The sequence below is a fragment of the Anabrus simplex genome, chromosome 3, assembly GCF_040414725.1.
Source record: "Anabrus simplex isolate iqAnaSimp1 chromosome 3, ASM4041472v1, whole genome shotgun sequence".
In the NCBI taxonomy this organism is placed as follows: domain Eukaryota; kingdom Metazoa; phylum Arthropoda; class Insecta; order Orthoptera; family Tettigoniidae; genus Anabrus; species Anabrus simplex.
The window spans coordinates 274,119,340-274,139,945 of NC_090267.1; the positions used below are offsets into that span (position 1 = coordinate 274,119,340).

At 39.2% G+C, this 20,606-nt stretch overlaps 1 protein-coding gene across 2 annotated transcripts in view; it reads right to left on the bottom strand.

The window, feature by feature from the left end:
- pix (ATP-binding cassette sub-family E member 1 pix) overlaps window positions 1-20,606 on the bottom strand; it is a 148,672-nt gene that overhangs the window by 49,193 nt on the left and 78,873 nt on the right. For both annotated transcript variants that reach the window (XM_067143039.2, XM_067143040.2), the window contains exon 9: window positions 9,440-9,636. In XM_067143039.2, the coding sequence (XP_066999140.1) occupies window positions 9,440-9,636 (197 nt within the window). The remainder of the gene's footprint in view (window positions 1-9,439; window positions 9,637-20,606) is intronic.

Below are 20,606 nucleotides of genomic sequence, written 5' to 3' on the forward strand. Positions count from 1 at the left end.
ATTGTTTGCACAACTATTGCCAAATTCGAAGTACACTGGAAGCTACTTTCTCCCAAGAAAGGTCCATCAGAACCCAAAGGATAGAGGACTCATGCTTGCAGGTCCTGAGTTAAGCAGAATTTGACATGAAGGGTATGAATTTTTCTTTAGGAATAAAATTCCGACTGTGAGAAAAGTAATATATGTACTGAACAGTGACAGTTATTTCCCCAATGTCGGTGAAAGTACTATTCATACTGTACTCTAATGCACGAGTCAAAAAGTGGATAAGATCATCTGCTTTATTAGAGCAACTTAACCCCCAAGCCGGTAATTTAATCCAGAGCTGCTCACTTCTCAGGCGGTATTTAAATTGAAGCTCAGCAGAGATTTAGACACCATCAAGTTCATAATGTTAAATCTACGAAATAAAACGTAATGAAAATTTTAGGACTACTTACCGAGATTAAGTCCAATGTTTCTGAGCAATATATGTGATGGCTGCTGTTCAAGGTTGTTCCTAATCACACGCAATATTAAATAAATATGTAACGGAATATACATTTTTATTCCAAGTCTGCCTTTTCAGAGTATAAGGGACCCGTCCGCAGAAATATTTTTGGAGGGGATGTAAGCTGTCTGAAAATTTCCAGGAAAAGCTGAATTTTGAAAAGCTTTTTAGGTCCCGTGTAGAATTATCAACAAAATGTAAATATCGCAAGTAAACCTGACCCTTGCCATTGTTTGAGGGAATGTAGGAGATTCTAAAAATCAATCCCTGATGAAATAGCTCTTCAGTGAGGGTATCTGACCCCATGAACATTATAAGCCCCAAGAACACACAAATTTCCTCCCCTATCACCGGTGTCCACTTCCGGGTTCGCGACCATGATTTAAAGGGTGTGCCAAGTATACACTCTGCCGTGTATCTATTTGTTTCTTGAACAATTAGGTCAATCACTTTGTCGATGAAAAATAGCAAAAAATAGACTCGAAATGCTTTCTTGTACCTGGCACAGCCGTGTAGGGGATCTTTTATGTGCTCATGATGACATCTACGTCTTGCCACAACCACTGAAGAGCGGACAAAGTTATTACAGCTGAAGCTCTTTCTTCTTAATCTGCACTATCTACCACTTCTCCAGCAATCTCTTGCTATGCACAGTCACTACCGAAAATATCGCTTCTCGATACATCACTTCCACTACTGCCATCTATCAAACCAATAATCTCCGCGCCCATAAGAGAATGAAATGGCCCAGCCATTCCTCTGCGACTGAGTAGCCGCCAGCCTGCGAATCAAAAATAACCTGCGCAGTATTATTTGCTCTCGGTGCTTCCCCTTCATAAGCGGAAAGAATTTTCAAGTTATAGTTTACAAAATATTCTGGAGATGGCAGGAAAGGACGTGATACCTTTTAACACTATGAGCCCGGACGTTTCAAGATGGCGTCCCTACCCTGTGCCGGCGTAATTTAGACTCTCGGAAAAAAAAATCACAGTTCTGTCAGTTTTCGCATTATAAATTAACAAATTTATATACGTATTGTACAAAGAGTGGGCCATCCCACGAAATCAAATAAAAAATGCTTACCTTCAGCATTGGAAAGAAACTTAGGCTACAATATTGGTCCATTCTGATATAATACCAATATAATGGTCCGTTATTGGACATTATAAATTTTCCAGCTAACTCATTCTTGGTTGCCTGCGTTTCGCCCTCGTGTGCTAAGTTAGGCTCGTCAGTTGGGACTTGGCACACCACCCAAGACGCAAGGCTAGTGCATACCGTGGAGGCCACTGCATAGGCTATTTGAAGCCACCAGCAGTGCCAATGCACTGTGAGAGCTATGTCTCAATTTCCAAAAATAGATGCCTGCTTGGCCATCAAATGATGTAGATGTTGATTCCCATAGGGAACCTAAAATATTTGTCCTGAATGAGTAAATTTATAATACCAATATAATGGTCCGTTATTGGACATTATAAATTTTCCAGCTAACTCATTCTTGGTTGCCTGCGTTTCGCCCTCGTGTGCTAAGTTAGGCTCGTCAGTTGGGACTTGGCACACCACCCAAGACAAGATATCCTTGTTCACGCACTTGAATTTCTAATTCACTAGGTAAGTTCGATAGTTTTTAGTCACAGAATAACAGAATTACACATTGTTATTCCCAATACTTAGCTTTGGTATGGTAACACTCAAAACATTCTCCTATGCAAAGACCTACGTCACATTTACGCCAATATATGGTTGTCATTTTCTTCACAGCACGACCGGTGTTATGTTTGGACTTGTCGTAACAAACCGTACACGTACGCTGCGCATGTCCTTCCTTCTTCGCGCCTACTGCAGGTATTCTGTCTGGAAAATGATCTCTACCTACTAGCCTTCCTGCAGTTGATCCTGGTGATTCTTCAGTAATTTCGGCCCCAGCACTACTCACCAAATCATCCGCTAAACGTCCACAAAATTTCGAAAGGGGAAGTTTTTGTGAAGAAGCCTTATGGTACAGTATATAGGCATTCACTATGGCAAGATCAAACAGATGGAACAATAATTTATTCCACCACCACTTGATTGATTTCGTTGTGAATGCATAATATGCCAACAATTGGTTGGACTTATCAACACCAATATTGAATTTGTTATAGTCTACTACTGCAGATGGTTCGGATTTCTCGTGGCTCCCTCTTGCTGCAGGTACTTCAATCATGTCATCATGTGCAGTGCTCAGCATATACACGTCTCGAACATCTCGCCACTTTATGCTAGAAGGTGTTCTTTCTGCAGTGACTTTTTTCACCCTTTTTCAGTTTTTTCGCGAACTCTGATTTTGGCATTCCTTCCGATTTGCTTTAGTCTGACAGTCCCACAGATGGTCATGATTATACAGTATAAATCGACTACTTGAGAGATGATTGCAGACTGTTGCCTCACTGCACTTTCATTCTAAATCTGTGAAGTCAATATAATCTATCATTAGAACACACACACATAAATTTGTGCTTATCTAACCGGAGCGTGCGAGGAGTACGTATGTCAGCAATTACGTAAGATTTAACTGACCGCACGTGGCTATTTATCATCATCCCTAAGTTGCACCACCAATCACTATTGATCGACAACACCACCTAACGATAAAGGAAATCGACAATATGTCAAAGCGAAAACTAATTCGATAACGTGAATAGCTTTCGAGTGGCTGAATTTCAAAATCGTGGTAGTATTACTAACAGCGGCACTCAGGCGCACGCCGCCTGGTAGTAATATTTCTACCGGCGGGCACATAGTGTTAAAGCAAATCCCTTGAAATTAAATAGAGCGCGTCTCATGTTCTATCCCTTATCGATATGATTCAAAAGCAACAGATATCGATCAATTTCGTATTCGTTGTAATTATGAAACAGAGACGGCATGAAAGTACGTAACTTCTCGATGAGGTGAATTGGTTCTGCCTCCTGCCCCGCTGAACGACTGCCCAGAGCCTCCAACCTCCCGTGCTTTTATAGCCGAGTGGCTTGCACGTGTACAGGGGTTGAAAGCACTGGCGCAGCCGTGCAGGGCAAGAGGCTATGAACCGTCTACCAGATCGCCACTGCATTGGAGGGCATGCTTCACACGCTACCAGCGGGCCGGGACCATCACGACGTTACGACCATCCTCTGGTTTCTCGCAGCATGGTACCTCCTCGACCCGGCCCAAAAGAAGTATGCCTTCAATCGGGCAAACCTTCTGTACATTGCCCTATCCAGGGGCTGGAACTCCGCAATACAAGTCGACCAGGCCACGGGCGACGAGGTGGCGATGTTACCAGCCGGATTCCAGTTCCAACCCCCGCCCGCTAGAGCGGTCAGCCGCCCCTTGCAAACACGAGGAAGAGGGCGCGGCACTCGCCGCGGGCGAGGTCAGGGAGCAGCTGCAGCTCAAGCAGCTCCAGCTCCACAGTGATGGCGATTACACCACCGGCTTCCGACGTTGTACTTCCTCCAGCGTCGCGGAGCCCTCTTCGGGGACCGACCGACGACGAGAGACAGCATCCAGTCAAGAGGTTCAAGCGGATGAAAGTGCTCCGACGCAGCCCCCGCAGAAAGAAGCCACCGGATCGTTTTCGATAGGGTATATCTGTGTTTCTCTTATTTTTATATTCATCTGTATAGTCTCCTTTGTTGCCTTTGTTCTTTTTGTTAATAAGGTCTGTAATCCCATCATGCCTGTATAATTTATAATAAAGCACGGTGGCATCCACTCCCTCAGAGGGATGCCACGGTTCATAGCCTCTTGCCCTGCACGGCTGCGCCAGTGCTTTCAACCCCTGTACACGTGCAAGCCACTCGGCTATAAAAGCACGGGAGGTTGGAGGCTCTGGGCAGTCGTTCAGCGGGGCAGGAGGCAGAACCAATTCAAGCAGGCATTCTAACTTCCGCCTGCACCGGCTGTTTGTGGTATCAGTAAATATGTTAGAAGATGGTCCGCCTAGTCAATACTATTTATTTATTTATTTATTTACCTTTCACCTTAACATCTAGTACATGTTTCGAGAATATTATGCATTCTCTTCCTCAGCTAGTGGATTAAAATTCAGTATACAATAAGACCTGACTAAAATAGGGGGGGCCCCCATTAAAAATTCAAAATAATGAGTATTAAAATGTAACACTTAAACATTTGGATGGTACAAACATAGAATTAAAATCCCATTTTGTCAAGTACAAATTAAAAACACAATATAGTAATGTCTAATTAAATACAACGTCTTGTGATGATATGAATTCATAGTGTCCTTGAAGTTGCTTTGCGTAGTTCAAAAAAGTTGAGTTAGGAATGAATGAAATTGCATTAGAACTTGAAGTCCTGCCGATATCCACCGTTAATGGGTGTTAAAATGATGTCTATTTAAATTAAAATATTGGACACAGCGTCGTATAATGATGTGAATTTACAGTGTTCTTGGAATTGTAATACTATCTTGCGTAGTTCAATTGGATTTGTACAAGAATAAATGAAGTTGCGTTAAAACTTGGAGTCCTGCCATTATCTTCGGTTGATAGATGTATTATGCAGCCAGGTTGAAAATAGGTTAAAATGGTCTATAAAAAGGAAATGAAATAGAAATTAACTAAAAGGCTCCGACATGAACAAATGAGAATACAACGGGGTAAAAATATTAAACCTTACCAGTGTGATGATGTAAATATTACGTGTGGCATGCATGTGTTAGATAGATGTGAAGGCACCTGATGTTGTATGGCAACTGGTTACAGAATTACATTGGGTTGCGTGGTGGATGGAAAGAGGGGTGGAAGGAACCGCCCCTGATACTACAGTCATACTTCCCCCCCCTTACACGCTTGACATCATTTGGCCTCTTACTAGGGTATTGGGTTACCAATTTAAACAACTGATTGTCTTCTGCAATGTGTTCATTTAGGCTGTTCTCATTATCAAATTTTTGCAATTTGTATATTTCTAATTTCTCTAGGGATTCATTTGTTTGCCTTTGCTTAATGAATGTAATAAAGTCATATCACGTTCAATATTTGTGAAATGATGGTTGCTTTCATGCATGTGTTCACACATTGCAGAGTATCTAGAATGTTTTCGTGCATTGACATGCTCTTTATACCGTACCATCACACTTCTACCTGACTGTCTGACATATTTTTTCCGCAATTTTGGCACGAAAGTTTGTATACTCCTGACTTACTGAACCTACTGTTGGTGTTTACGCTATTCGAATTGAACAATAAATTATTATTATTATTATTATTATTATCTGTCCTAAAGGATACATGGATATTGTGTTTCCTAAATAGTTTAACCAAACTGTATGATTGTTTATTAATGTAAGTGAATGTAGCAAATTTCTTTTTTTCTTCCTTATTTACAAGTAGAGTGTTAGGTCTATTCATGACCTTACTCTTTATCCTATTGACATAGCTTTTGGGGTAACTGTTTCTTTTGGCAATATCTTGTATAATGTTTATCTCTTTATTAAAATCATTTCTGTTTAATGGTATTCTTACTGCTCTATTGATGAAGCTGTAAAATGCTGCTTTCTTATGTTCTCCTGGGTTGTTCGAGTCTTTCCTAATAACATCTGTGTGTGTAGGTTTTCTAAATACTTGGTAAATCAGGTTTTTATTGTCTCTAGTTAATGTTACGTCTAGGTAGTTTAGACTTTTATTATCTTCCGACTCGATTGTAAACATTATATGTTTATCAAGGTTGTTTAATTGGTCTAACAGTTCGTTTGGCTTGAGTTCTTGTTCGTTAATGATAGCGAACGCGTCATCAACAAACCTTAACCATAAGTCTAATCCTTTAATTTTACCGACTATTTTATTAGATTCTATATGGTCCATAAATATATCTGCAAGGATACCAGACGCTGGTGATCCCATGGCCAACCCATTAACTTGTTTGTACACATTGTTGTTGAAAGTAAAAAAGTTGTTTTCTAATATGAACTTTAATAAGTTGATGAATTCATCAATTTCTACTTTACTCAACGAACTATGTGTGTTTAAGTTGTTCTTAACAATGTTGATAGTCTCCATGATCGGAATATTCGAATACATATCTTTCACATCAAAGCTATGGATAGTATTGCGATAAAATTAAATTTTCTACCTTCAAGGCAGTCTAATATTTCTTAGTCACTGTCGTCACTTATCTCACTATCTGTCGAGTCGTCATTTACACTGATGTTGAATGGCTCCATTCTTTCGTCCCTTACTATTTCCTTGGCTCAATCGTCTGTTTGAAGATTTTCCGCGCGATTGAAGCACTTTTACCAATCTGCAGCAGTCACACGGTTGATGGCTTCTGACGTGAGTTTTTCTTTGTCTTTTATTTTGAATGTCTTGTTACTCTCTGCCACTTCTCTCTTGACTTGAGCCCAAATCAATTTACTTTCACTATCCGTCTTTAACTGCACTTACGGTGCGAGCTCAACAGCTGCATGACAGGGAATGACTCAGGTAAGGTGGCCTGGAGCGGATGGGCTTCAGCTAGACAGCACTGCACGATCAGCGTTGCCAATCCGTGCTCAGAGGTAAGCAACTCTCAACCATCTGTCGCTTTGCCGTTCCCATATCTGACGACAGAGCAGTTTTCCTCACCCGCCTAATTTGGTGGCCACGACAATAGTGGTGGAAGATAGCAGGGGAGTGATGAAAGTACAGCCAAGGCGAGGGAAGATGTTTTACATGGTTCTTAGCTTGACTTGCAGTACAGGTAATAACAATTAATATTTGGTGTAAATTACTGGTTTTGCCTCATTTTATGGTACTGTAAATATTGGATCATTGGTTAACTTATCACTTCAGGTCCTATACACATACAAATAATATCAGGTCGGGTGGTGATGGGAAGAGCTCATACCAGCACAATCAATTTGTATAATCAACTGCAATAAAGAACTCTACCAATATTTTTTTAGTAAACCAACATAAACTTCATATAACTTACTTCCCTGACTTTAAGTATAGTGTCAAGCCATATACAGAAACAGGAACAAGAAAAGGAACACATAATAGGATGAACAGGTCAATGTGGGAAGAGGAAGCAGCAGAAAGAGGAGACAAGGACAATTTCTACATTCTCATACACTGCCATCTTCGAACAGATAGGATCGCTCCTCACCAATTCCAGTTCTTCTATATCCATCTCTTTTCAGCACCTGATGAGTTCGTTTCTGTTTTCCAGCTTCATTAGGAGGGAGGGTATAAAAACTTATTGAAGGCCATTCTGACGGATCTTCATTCTTGATACAGTAAGCGTAGAATAAGAAGAAAGCTGGATAAATACTTTGGAGGCCCTGTAATGAACTACACTTCTAACAGAGTCTTTCTATCCCAAGTCTAGTTACTAATGAATACAGTGACAATTGCCATTAATTGGTTTCATTCTTATTACACTGAAGATGATCTTGGTAGCAAGATCCCCAAAGTATTACAATGTCATTTTGAGCTTCCAAAAGTCTGCCTTTTAAAAGGGAAGAAACATAAGATAAATACAGGTGGTACAACATCAGAAATACAGGACAAACATAAAAGGAGACAAGGATCCCAATGGGATAATGAAAATATTTATTTCCAAAAGCAAAAAACAAGCTCACTAGGGTGGTGGGGGCTGGGAAGAGATAGATGCAGAAGAACTGGGATTGATGAGCACGATGGCAGTGTATTACGATGCGCAGATTGTCCCTATCCTTTTGTTTTTATGTTTGTCCTTGTCTCCTCTTTCTTTTGCTCCCTCTTCCCACACTGAACTGCCATTGTGTTAATCCTATTATATAAATATATACACATGGCTTGATTTGACACTTGTTTGTTCCTTTTCAATACTTTAAGTGCAGTGTATTTATGTAGGTTTATACATGTATTATTTACAGTTCTTAGTGAATGCATATAAATTCGTCAAACAAAGGTGTAAAAGTTTTGTCTGAGTTATCACCAAAATCGATTATTTGACAATCCATTGTATAATACAAGGCCTGTTATAACCAAACTTTAAAAATAACTCTTTAAGAGGCTTACCTGCAGCCATGTTAGCTTTGTATCCTTCAAACTATTCCCCTCCTCTATTAATACAATGCTTCCAACACAGTTTCCACTTATGGAAGCAGTCCTAGTATGGAATTTGTAGGATTGTGTGCAATTTCAGTTTGAACTCTTCTCAACTGACTGAAACTGTTGTCTTTCAGGGTGAATTTCCATTTCCATTTTGAATAAAAAATGTCAGCAGGGGCTAGGTCAGATGAATAGGGTGCACGAGGAACCACAGCTGTCATAAAAAATTCATGAATCAACAGCGACTTGTGAGCTGGCGCATTGTCATGGTGGAAGCTCCAGGAGTTGTTTAACCACAAGCCTGATTCTTTTAACCTGACATTTTCCTTCAAATGTCTCAAAACTTCAAGACAATATCAGTGGTTCACAGTTTGACCCTCAAGTAGGAATTAATGGTACACAACACTTTCATGATTAACCTGACCTGCCACGCTTTTATCAGATTTGGTTAAGTTGTTTTGCACATCATTGCATGCCTCCATGAAAGTTTTTCCTAGTTTGAAGCAGAAGCATATGTTGATATGCTGTTTGTAATATTTTGATATCTCAACAATCGCAACACACTTGTAAACTAACAGCTGCTCAGAGATAACTGTTTCAGAAATGTCCGTGAAATGGCTAATTACTTAGAAAGGATACCACTATACAGTGCCACTTACTGGAAACCATTAAGACTTTGAATTTCTACTCTATTTTCAAAGTTCGGGCCGATGACCTCGATGTTAGGCCCCTTTAAACAACAAGCAAGCTATTTTCAAAGTTCAGTTATTCTTTTACCACGCCTTGTACACCCACTTTGCTGATGAAACATTTACAGCTGAGAGAATATTAAAGCAATGATAACCAGAGCTGTGTGCAGAGTGAAATGGTGAAAGATTCTTACCTCTTAATAACTTTGGCTGCAACTAATCGTTGCTCGGAGTCCAAGTATGCTGAAGGTTCATCTATAAGATAAACGTCAGCTGGTTTGCCTAAGCATAGAGCCAAGGCTACCCGTTGCAACTCTCCTCCAGACAAATTCTGCACTTCTTGATCCATAATATCGTCCATCCTCAAAGGCTTCATCACATCTGTCACAAACTACATAATACAGAAATGATTAGATGATCTTGTAAGTTTGCAACAAAAGCTCAAGCATATATTCTTAGGCAAGCAACATTACTTCACTACTTGAGTACAGTGGAACCTCCAACGAGCTAGAATAACACAGAGGGCCGGTATGCCTGATATCAGCAGCGCTCTTTGCGGAGACAAGTTCATAAAGGGCAGCCATGTTTCGAGTTGTCAAAACAAAGCGAGTTGGCGCAAGAACATATATGATGAGGTGACGGCGCCGCCCGCAATCAGTACTTAGTGAGTGAACGGTTCGAACGGATCTAAAATCAAACCGAGACTTCACAATTCCGGAGTGAAGTAGAAATAAGAATAATAGAGCCAAGAAAAAGGAATATAACCCCAAAGTGTCAAGGTAAAATAACTGTACATGGAAATGAATTTAAGACATACATTGGGAAAATTAAGAAGATGCAGTTCCGAAGAGTAGAAACCAGCCAGGCAATGGTGAAATATTTGAATAAACACAGTATGTTTGTGACTCTCTTATCACAATGTGTACACGGTCAAAAGGGCGACAGAGCGAAGCTTGGAAAACGCACGTACAAAGGAAAATTACAGCTCTTCAAGCGTCTAGGACAATTGAGATGATTATAAATTCCTAAGGGAAGGGATATTATTGACCAATAAGAAAACGACAAATCAGAATCACAAGGAGGTCGAAGTCATCAGGGCATGGTCGTTTCGAGAACATCGAGGTATTTTAAGGGGGAACCAAAAGATAGGAAGTCAGTTGGGAAGTTGGTCTGGTAGTCAGCTGAAGTCGGGAGCAAGGGAAGTCCAGTGGGACAGTAAGCCGGTCAGGTCGCGAACAGTACTCAAGTAAGAGTTCGAAGTCAGAATTACCAGCGACTGGTAATAAGTATTCTTGGACAATGTGCCGGAAAATCACATACACTCAGACGATAGAGTGTTGACATAGAGGAAACGCTTAAGCGGACTAGTAAAACCGCTATCACAAAGGGAAAGCCCTCAAGAAATAATAAGCGACCAGGGAACCGTACAAGTAATTAGGCAAGAAGCCGAGGTTCATATTCTCTACGGCAATTAAAAACTTTAAATAAAGGAAGTAGTGGTGAAAGACTTTGGCTGTTAATTTATTGCAAGTAAAGGTCTCTGGAGGAGCCCACTTGATAGTCATTAATCTACACGGAGGTACCTCAAGGGAAGGCATCATTTAGAGGCGCAGAGTATTCCCACCGTAGACCAGAGCGGGGACAAGAACTGTACGAGTATTGACCGGATAGTTGGGAAGAGGAAACCACGGAGGCAGTAGGTTCCAGTACATCCATTGAGGCCAACACTAAGGGATTCACATGGACAGTAGCAAGTAGAAGTAACAGAACTGCATCCTCTTGGGTAATAATGGAGAAAACCAGTGAAATCAGTGAGTGTTAGTGTGCATGAGTGAACGTAAAGCTTCAAGACAGAAGACGTCGAGGAAGACACCAGTCCCCTGGAAGATAAGTATCAACTAGTATTATCAAGTATAGAAAGGGAACCAAAGACTTCTTAGCTAGTGTTGGAAGCGTATAGATTAGGAAGTTCCCTAAAAACAAGACAATACCATCAGTTGTATAAAGTTTTATATAACTGTCTATTTTGTACAGCACATTCAATATCATTTCAGCCACCTTTATCTGGAGTTAATATTGTAGAACTTCAAATGCATAAGAACCCCTTCTAGTCCCCAGCCTGCCATATTCATAGGATACAACAGAACGTCGTGTGTTTTAACAAGTGAAAAGTTAGATTCTTGCCTTCAAGAATGCCAGCCAGCAGTATGCTCTCAGCATACGGCTGCACAGATCGGAGTAAAATGATTGAGAACATTCCTTTTTCTCAGACTTCCCATAAGTGTTGATTTTTGGTACCTGTTTATCCATCCAGTTCGGTGTATGATTCAATGAAGTTTGATACTCAGGTTCTTTCTCTCTCTCTCTCTCTCTCTCTCTCTCTTTCTCCATAATGGTCCTGAAGACCTGTCTTGTGCTTGGGCATTGGTTTGATATAGGCCTATTTCAGTCAAACGTACATCAAGCATGGTTACAGTTTTTTACTGGTGTTTGAAATTTATGAAGTGTTTATTGTACACCGAGCGAGTTGACCATGTGGTTCGGGGTAAAGTCGGCACAGCCAAACAACAGCCCTGGGTGCAGTTAATGAGAAACTTGGGTGCGAGTCTCTCCGCAGAGTTCATAGGCCACACCTACCCATCTCGAAAGCCAGAGCCAAGCAGTTGCCGCCAGAGTACGTGAGCTGTTGTTGTGGTTGGTCTAGCGTTTCCATATTTTGATCACAAAAGGGAAACGAGTAACGTTAACGCCTGTAATCAGCGCTATGTTCTCATCATACTATATACCGTATAATGCAAAGTATATCCCCACAACTCCCATATATTCCCTTGCTTGAACGGACAATTGCTTATAGTCGCGTTTCCTTTTTACATAGCACGTAAGAGCGATGAATTGCTTAGAGCTTTAACCTGGTGTGATTCAATTCTCCTATAGCACAATTGGTAATCCAGCTACAAAATCGTGAACATCTGTACGAAACAGAAGTTTGGAATGTTAGGAATGTTAGCGACGTCTATATTAACATTAAGAAAACTTTCCAACTAAAAGTTCATTCATATTATTATTATTATTATTATTATTATTATTATTATTATTATTATTATTATTATTATAGCAGTAGTAGTAATGTTATTTCATGGCAAATATGATGATACCCTAGTCATTTGAAATAAGGGTCTCTAATGAAATGATCAATCTATAGAAAGCTTTGTTAAAAGAATACGTTGTTTATTTCTTACATTTTACAAAAAAAAACTTTATACGAAACATAAATGGTGAATTATAGCCAGTATGAAGCCTCCTGTAACAGACTCATTTTACAAAGATGGAAGGTGCCGTACAGCACACAGAATAGCAAAAGAAAGAAAGTGTATCTAATATAGGCTGTTATTCCCTACAGCTACAGTCACCTTTCGTTTTTAATTTATATTTTTGCTGGAGTGGTAAATTTTATTTCTCACTTCGCGAGTCCATTGCTTAATGTCAAACTAGAAACACAGCGATCATATACCGGTTATTGTACTTTATTCAAATCCTGAATAACAATGATACCTTATCACAAGAACTCGGTTGCCTCGCAAACACTTAACAAAAAATAACATCGTGTTTATAGAGCTCATAATGTAAAGAGCTAAGGCTGGAGTTCTTCAATCCCAGACATGTCAACTTCACTTTCACTATCCGAGCCACTGCTTGACGATTCATCCTCACTGCTGCTGCTGTTAGTTTCATTAATTGTTAGGCACTCAATTTCAGGTTCCAAAAAGCCTCCCGACTGTATATATTGTTCCTCAGGCTCTCTGACATGACGGCATACTGAAGCCCACTCTTCCACACCAATTTCAGAAAATCTCTGAACGCAAAGATTTCTAACATCATCCAGCTTGAAGGTTGTGTTTTTCTGTGCCACCCATTGTTTCACATCACCCCGGATTTTTTCGATGCTGTTCAAATCAGGATGATAAGCCGGCAAGCGAAGAACAATGTGCTCGTATTCATGTAAAAGACGGTCCAGAATATAGCTCTTAGCTCGAGGCTTATTGATCTTTATAAGTTCATAAAGTTCAGTCGTGAACATATTTCCGTAAGGTATGTTGTGCTCTGTTAGCCAGTTCTGCATTTCCTGTTTGCGAGCGTTAGAAGTAGGGCATTTATCATACTGAACGTTGTGATAGGATGCATTGTCTATCACAAGAACAGATTTTGGTGGCAAGTTTGGCAGAAGCATTTCTTTCACCCATTTCATGTAGTTCGTGGCATTCATTTCTCGATAGTAATCGCCGGATGTCTGATTTGATTTGAATATCAAGAGGGCGTTCGGAATAAAACCCAGCTCATAGCCTGTCATAGGCGCTGTCCTTTCGATATCGGTGATTTAAGACCCTCTGTAGGAGATGTGGTGACACACCAAGCCTTCGGTGTTGTGTGGGAGCTGTTAATGTAGGTTTCATCACTGTAAACTATTGGGCGACCCTCCTGATGATACTTAGTAACAGAACGCAAAAATGTGATTTGAGCACTTCGAATATCATTACGCTCAATCAAACACCTGTTAGTTTCTACCCTTTTCCACCGAAATCCAAGTTCTTTGAAAATTTTTCGCAAACTACTGCATTGGCCCTTGTACTGTATACTTTTTTTGTTTTGCCAACACAGATTTCACAGTCGGAATTTCTTTCTCAGTTATATAAAATTCATTGATTGTCCTTCCGAACAACGCACATGTCAAAATCACCTAATCCAGTGCACAGACGCTTTTTTTCTTTGTTCTTGCGAGGTGTATTGAACGATGCCAATGTTCCTGCCTGGACCTGTAGCAGTTGTTTCTTCACGGACTTCACGGTGCACGCACTTACACGAGTTGCAGCACACACACACTCCTGCACTTTTTTGGCTGGAATAATAAACTGGTTTTCATCAGCTTCTTTCTGCATGAACTGTAACACGTTAGACACTATTTCTCGACCTTGAGAATGAAGAGTTTTTCTGTATAGTTTTGAAAGGACGGGAGGCATATTTTGTAACACACTAACTGTGAAATTACCAAATTACCAATATTACGTCCCATTGAATCACCCATCAAGGCTGGGACAGACAACACTGAGTTCTTTTCCTGATTTGCCATAAAACATGTGACGACAATAGGGTAAAGCTTAGCATAACTATTTTATTGCTTCCATCCGTAGCTAAAGAAAATGGTTCACGTTGCATGTAACCAACCAGTTCACTTTTTCAATCCGGAGCCATTTCTTTCAAAATGTGTGTGGTTTTCGTACGACCACTGCCATATTTTTTTTGCAATTTCAGAATCTGGAAACATTTTCCTAAACAGAGCACCAGCATGATCGGCAGCAGCTAACGGGATATTATGATCAATTAAAAATTAAGTGAACAAGCATTCCACTCTTACTCGAGGTCGGCTCCAGAAGAGGTAAAAAAACAAATTAGTTTTCTGACTGTCATTGTTAAATTTCGTACTGGACGTGTTTAACAGATTTAATGTGATTTAATAATTCTGTTCTTCCTCCGTGAGAAACGTTTGTATCACGTGAGCACATGGAACAGAATGCGAATGTTTCACCTTTCCGTGATCGTATAAGACAAGGATATTCAGCAGAATATGCCTTCCTAAAAGATTGATATAGTCGTTTCTTAGTTGAACTCATTACAAACACCTCTAAAAATACTAAATCGCTTACAAATTCGTCACACAATTCCATGAGTTTCAGAACTGCCCCCCCCCCCCCCCCCACACACACACACACAAAAAAAAGCCTTTCAGCTGCTACGAAGCATGACACAGTTACTGAAGTTGTTATATATAATCTCATAGACTGCTACTTTTCAATGATTTCTTTTCTTCAAAATCACAGCCTGCTACTCGGTTGGGAACATCTCAGTGAATGAAGTAGCAGTTGAGGTCGAACAGGTGACAAAGGCACGATGATAATCAATAAATGATACATTTACTGGTTGAATTTCAAACACTGCATCTCGTATTACCAGCTACTATCAAAAGTAAAACAAATCCGATTTGACTGCAGAAAGCGAAAACAAGTGCGAATATTCAAAATCCGTACAATAACGTTCATCCATACAACCAAAAAACACACTCAAAATCCGTACATTATATGGAAATACTTGGCAGGTATGGGCGAGTCTCATGAATAATTTTTCTCTTTTTTTAATTTCTTTTCTGTATGTTTATTCATTCTTAATTATGACTCATTTCTAGATTTACTTCTTTGCCTGAGGACCTAAGTCAGCTTAAAGACATCATATTATGACAAGAAGATCATAACCATAATTTTTGTTACATGTATTTTAATGTTATAATTATTCCTACAGACAGTAAAATCTCGATTAACTGTTCTGCAGATTATCCATCGCCAAAAAAATCTCCATTTTTAAAAAAGTCAATGTACAGACGCTCCAAAACGGAATGAGCGTACTCTTGATGTCAATAATAATAATAATAATAATAATAATAATAATAATAATAATAATAATAATAATAATAATAATAATAATAATAATAATAATAATGTCATTGGTTTTAAGTCCCACTAACCACTTTGACTGTTTTTGGAGACACCGAGGTGCTGAAATTTTGTCTTGCAGGAGTTCTTTTAGATGCCAGTAAATCTACCGACACGAGGATGACGTATTTGAGCACCTTCAAATACCACCAGACTGAGCTAGGATCGAACCTTACAAGTGGAGGTCACAAGGCCATCACCTCAACCGTCTGAGCCACTCAGCCTGGCTCTTGACGTCAAGGTATCTTGATACAGTATTCTGTTTTGGAGCGACTGTACAATGATGCTCCGACTCCTGAGTCCACGATCTACGCACACTCGCACAGACCGGCAATCGGCATTGGAGACATGACTTGATACATTTTTTTACTACGTAATTTTATGTGTGTAAAATTATTTAACTTTTAACTGTTACAAAAGGAGAGGGATGCTATTCAAATTCAACAGTCACAAACTTTATTACCCATTCCATTGTTGATGAATAATGTACTGTAATGTGCCCTCTCCCAGCCCACAGAGTGTAGAGTACGGTTTGCTGGTCATTTCTACTTCAGAATGATACCTACAACCTACTTGATAGCGTGTAACATCTCCGAGTACCATACGTACATCTTTCATACCGTTTTCTGTCAAGGTTAAACATTTTCACCACAGGCTACTGCATTGCAAATATTTTACAATGTACAGGAATCGGAAACCTAGCCAAGCTCCGCTATTAGTAGACAGGTAGGCTACATTCTGTACTGTAGTGCAAAGTAAGGAAACGTGAGAGCGACTGATAAAGCTGAACATTTATTTTCCGTTCAAACAGTCGAGAAATGTTGAGATCGAAATCTGCAGTAAAAAGAAACTGATGAACTCTGTTATATTGCGCCGCTGTTCGACACAAAACTTCCACATACATAGCAGACTGCTCATGCAGCCACGATATGACATGTTGATATAAGTTCAATATAAAGATTAACACAGTGTGTCACTCACGTACAGGACACTACCTATTCTCATTAGCAAGCAAAATATGACCCCGACTGAAGTGCAGAAAGCACTGCAACAGAATGGTGTTAATCAGCAAAACCTGCTATGTTGTACAGTGTTGTCAACTCTAAGCTGTGTGTGATTAGGCAGGGTTGTCAGATGGCTGAAGGAGTACGGATTAATAAATAAATTCAGAAAACTTATTCAAGCAACACTTCTCCTAACAAAGTAATGTATGCATTGGTGTATGTGGATTGAGGAAAATATATCAAATTTTTAAAGAATACTATATAGGATTTTTAAAGAAATGTTATGTGATGCAGGAAAAATATCACCAGATCCAGTTCCAGGATGCAAAAGCCATCCTAGAAAACTATACAGGATGGCGGTAATGAAAACACTGCAGAACAGTGTTATCTGTTCCCAGGAACAACACTTTTCCTGGATTATTTGTTCAAATTACATGGTCCCAGTGAGCATTACAAATAAATCATGTTTTAAAAATCATGCATTATCCGTTGCTCGAAGAAACAAGTTCCTGTATCAACCGTCCAGAAAATTCAGGCCAATCAATGCTAAATACTTGATCAAGCGTTTTTTTAGAAATAGTGTATCAGGAAAGGACATATACATCGCACCTATAGATCTTTGCTTTAACATCTCGTCATTGCAGTAATTAAAGCAAGAACAAGAAAAACTTGGTTAAAGGATCAACCTTGCATCACATTCATCTGGTATTGTTTAGGGAAATTACAGGAAAATTACAGAAGTAGAAAGGCAGTGGCAGCAACAATCGGAAGGAGGAGAAATACATTCAGACAGCTCTCTCTGAAGAGGGAATAAGTTTCATCAAATGTTTGCACTTGTAAAATAACATGTCCATTGTTAGGTGTGTAATTTGAATTTTTTTCTTTTTTAATTTTTCTCAGGACACTTGTCGCTGGATTTTCAGGTAGGAATCAAACTTCTCCTCCCTAACACGAGTCCGGTATTTTAATATGCTCAGATACCCTATTCGAATCTTGAGAGTTTGGAATATGCTTGGAAACTTTCTGGTTTCTCATGACTTGATATATTTTTACCACTGTGGTTGGTCATGGCTCACTTCTGAGTAACTGGGACAAAGTCTTTACAAAATTTACTTTCCCTGAACTTTTACTCATTCCGACATGTTGCTTAAGATGAACCTCTCATAGCTGCTGCAGTTTTCAATGATGCACTCAATCTTCTGGTACCATCAGGCATTATATAGCCTACGATTGTGCTCTCATGATCTGAAAGCCATGGGAGTCCTATGATTTCCCATTTTGTAATTTCATATTCTTCTTTCAATTTGGTTTGAGCAGACAATTTATCTTCTCTAGCTCTTTTTTTCCTTTATTTTTGCAATGATACCAGTTATGCCTGGAACAAGGGACCGGCTGACAGCAATTCTGAGAGCCTTCTTTAAATTACAATCAGAAATAGGCCTACTCGCACGCAATCTAGTTTTCATACAAGTCAAAACAGGAAAAAATACCTTTCACATATGCACGTGGAACCAAACATAGAAATAATCTTCCTTCCTTCGGCAAATTCTCGTAGAATTTGAGCAAAACCTTTGTATTGGAAAATAGATCTTTTTGATTAACTTATAACATAATTATTGTCCCACGGATTAAGCATATGGCTTTATTGTCATGACTGAAAAAAATAAATACGAAAGTTCCCAGTTCGATTGAAATGGACTTTCGGAAGTCTTTGCTTTCTTCGAAACAGGTTGCTCGATTATTATGTTGTTGTCTTGCACTTATTTATTTTGCTGATAAACAAGCCGGCTTCCAACCAGCTGAGAAGTTTATGATAGACTGTCCCTTTCTTATGAAAGGCTAGACGAGGCGCGATTTGTCCTGACTTATTGCTTTTTTGGCGGAACCTTCGTCTACCAGGGCTAAGTGTTGACGGAACAAATTTGTTGGTTTGTACACACCTTAAGTGAATACTGTTCTATTGATACCTATCGGAAACACGCCCTCTCCAAGAAGTACAGGAGTGGTGTAAGCTCAAGCTACTTACAGCAATGACATGGGAGGAGAGCTTCAAGAAATTTACATTTTTGCCCGTGTTTCAGATGGACTTGCCAGAATGAAACATGAACAATGGGCTGCAGGTGCGGATTGCCACTGCTGCGTTGTTTTCTTGCTCAAGGTCTGGCAGTCATTTGATTTATTGCTGATGTTTCTATGAAAATATGCACAGTAAAAATCATTCATTTCAGTAATAAACTATACGTGTTCTATATTTCCCTCATTATTTTATAATGAAATATCCCCCCTGGGCAATTTTAGTGGGGGGGGGGGCGCCTTTGAGATACCCCCCCCCCCCCGCGATTTTGCACCCTGTCTGGCAAGCCAAACTAGTCCTTGGACACTCCCGGCACTAAAAGCCATACCCATTTCATCGTATTGTTTCATCTGGTGAAATGCACTTGATTGTATTCCCATCCAGAGTTGTGAGAGCAGAGGTGATCAGCTGACCTTTACACATCAATATGGCTTTAATGCCTTGTCAAACTCTTGATCTTCGGGTGAATCAAAAGACACAAGTCCTTCAAAGCGACTTTCCCATTCCTTACATTTAGTGTATAAGTTAACACAATTTTAGTACTGTATGTTGTAGAATTTAACAGATATTAAACTCTATTATGGTTGGGCATAAAAGCAGGCTCTATAGCCTGAGCCACGCCACAGAAAACAAACCGACTGAATGAATGAATAAATAAATAAATAAATAAATAAATAAATAAATAAATAAATAAATAAATAAACAAACGAACAAACAAACAAACAAACAAACAAACAAACAAACAAACAAACAAACAAACAAACAAACAAACAAACAAACAAACAAACAAACAAACAAACAAATAAATAAATAAATAAATAAATAAATACATTCATTCATTGTTGACTTCATGTGGGAGATCTGAGCTAATATGATATGGAGGGTTTGGAGTTGGAGCTGCATAATCAGTATTGCTGCTGTATAATCAGTATTGCTGGAATTTGTCGAAGATGAGGTTTAATGAAGTTGACTACAGTTGTTATGGTGAGCTTCAGGGTGAGATCAAACCAGCTGGCGATTGATACTTTTTAAAAGCCTTCCGCATAACTCACATTTCATCAGTGATTGAGGTAAATTGTTCACGTTTTTGGATATTACATTGCCAGGAGAATTCTGTGTATCATTAAGATCTTCAATGTGATGATAAATGTAAATATGTATACCTTTCATGGTAAAGTTCTTGTGACATAATTTGCATTCTATGAGTGTTTGAGAATTTTCCGTTGAACATGAGGGTACTTTTTCCATTTTCAGATGTTAAATTAAGTCAATGATGACATTGCAAGGGTCAGTCTGCTTTAATTTTAGGTGTAATGAAATTAAGAATATAGCCTATGTGTGATAAACGAATTGAAATAATAACTGGTTTAGAAAAAGTAATACTAAAACTGATCTGAATTAATAGTATTATGATAAGAGAAATAAATAATATTACATACATAACCCAGTATAAAATCATTGATCATATGATAAGTATGTAATACAGTAGAGTCTCTTTAATCCGAACTAATTGGGACCGGAGTCTGTTCGGATTATGAAATTTTTGGATTAACCGGAAAATATTTTCTAATAATAATGTTATTGTTTTTACGTCCCGCTAACTACTTTTACAGTTTCTGGAGATGCCTAAGTGCCGGGATTTTCTCCCGCAGGAGTTCCTTTATGTGCCAGTAAATCGACCGACACGGGGCTGACTTATTTGAACACCTTCAAATACCACTGGAGTGAGCCAGGATCGAACCTG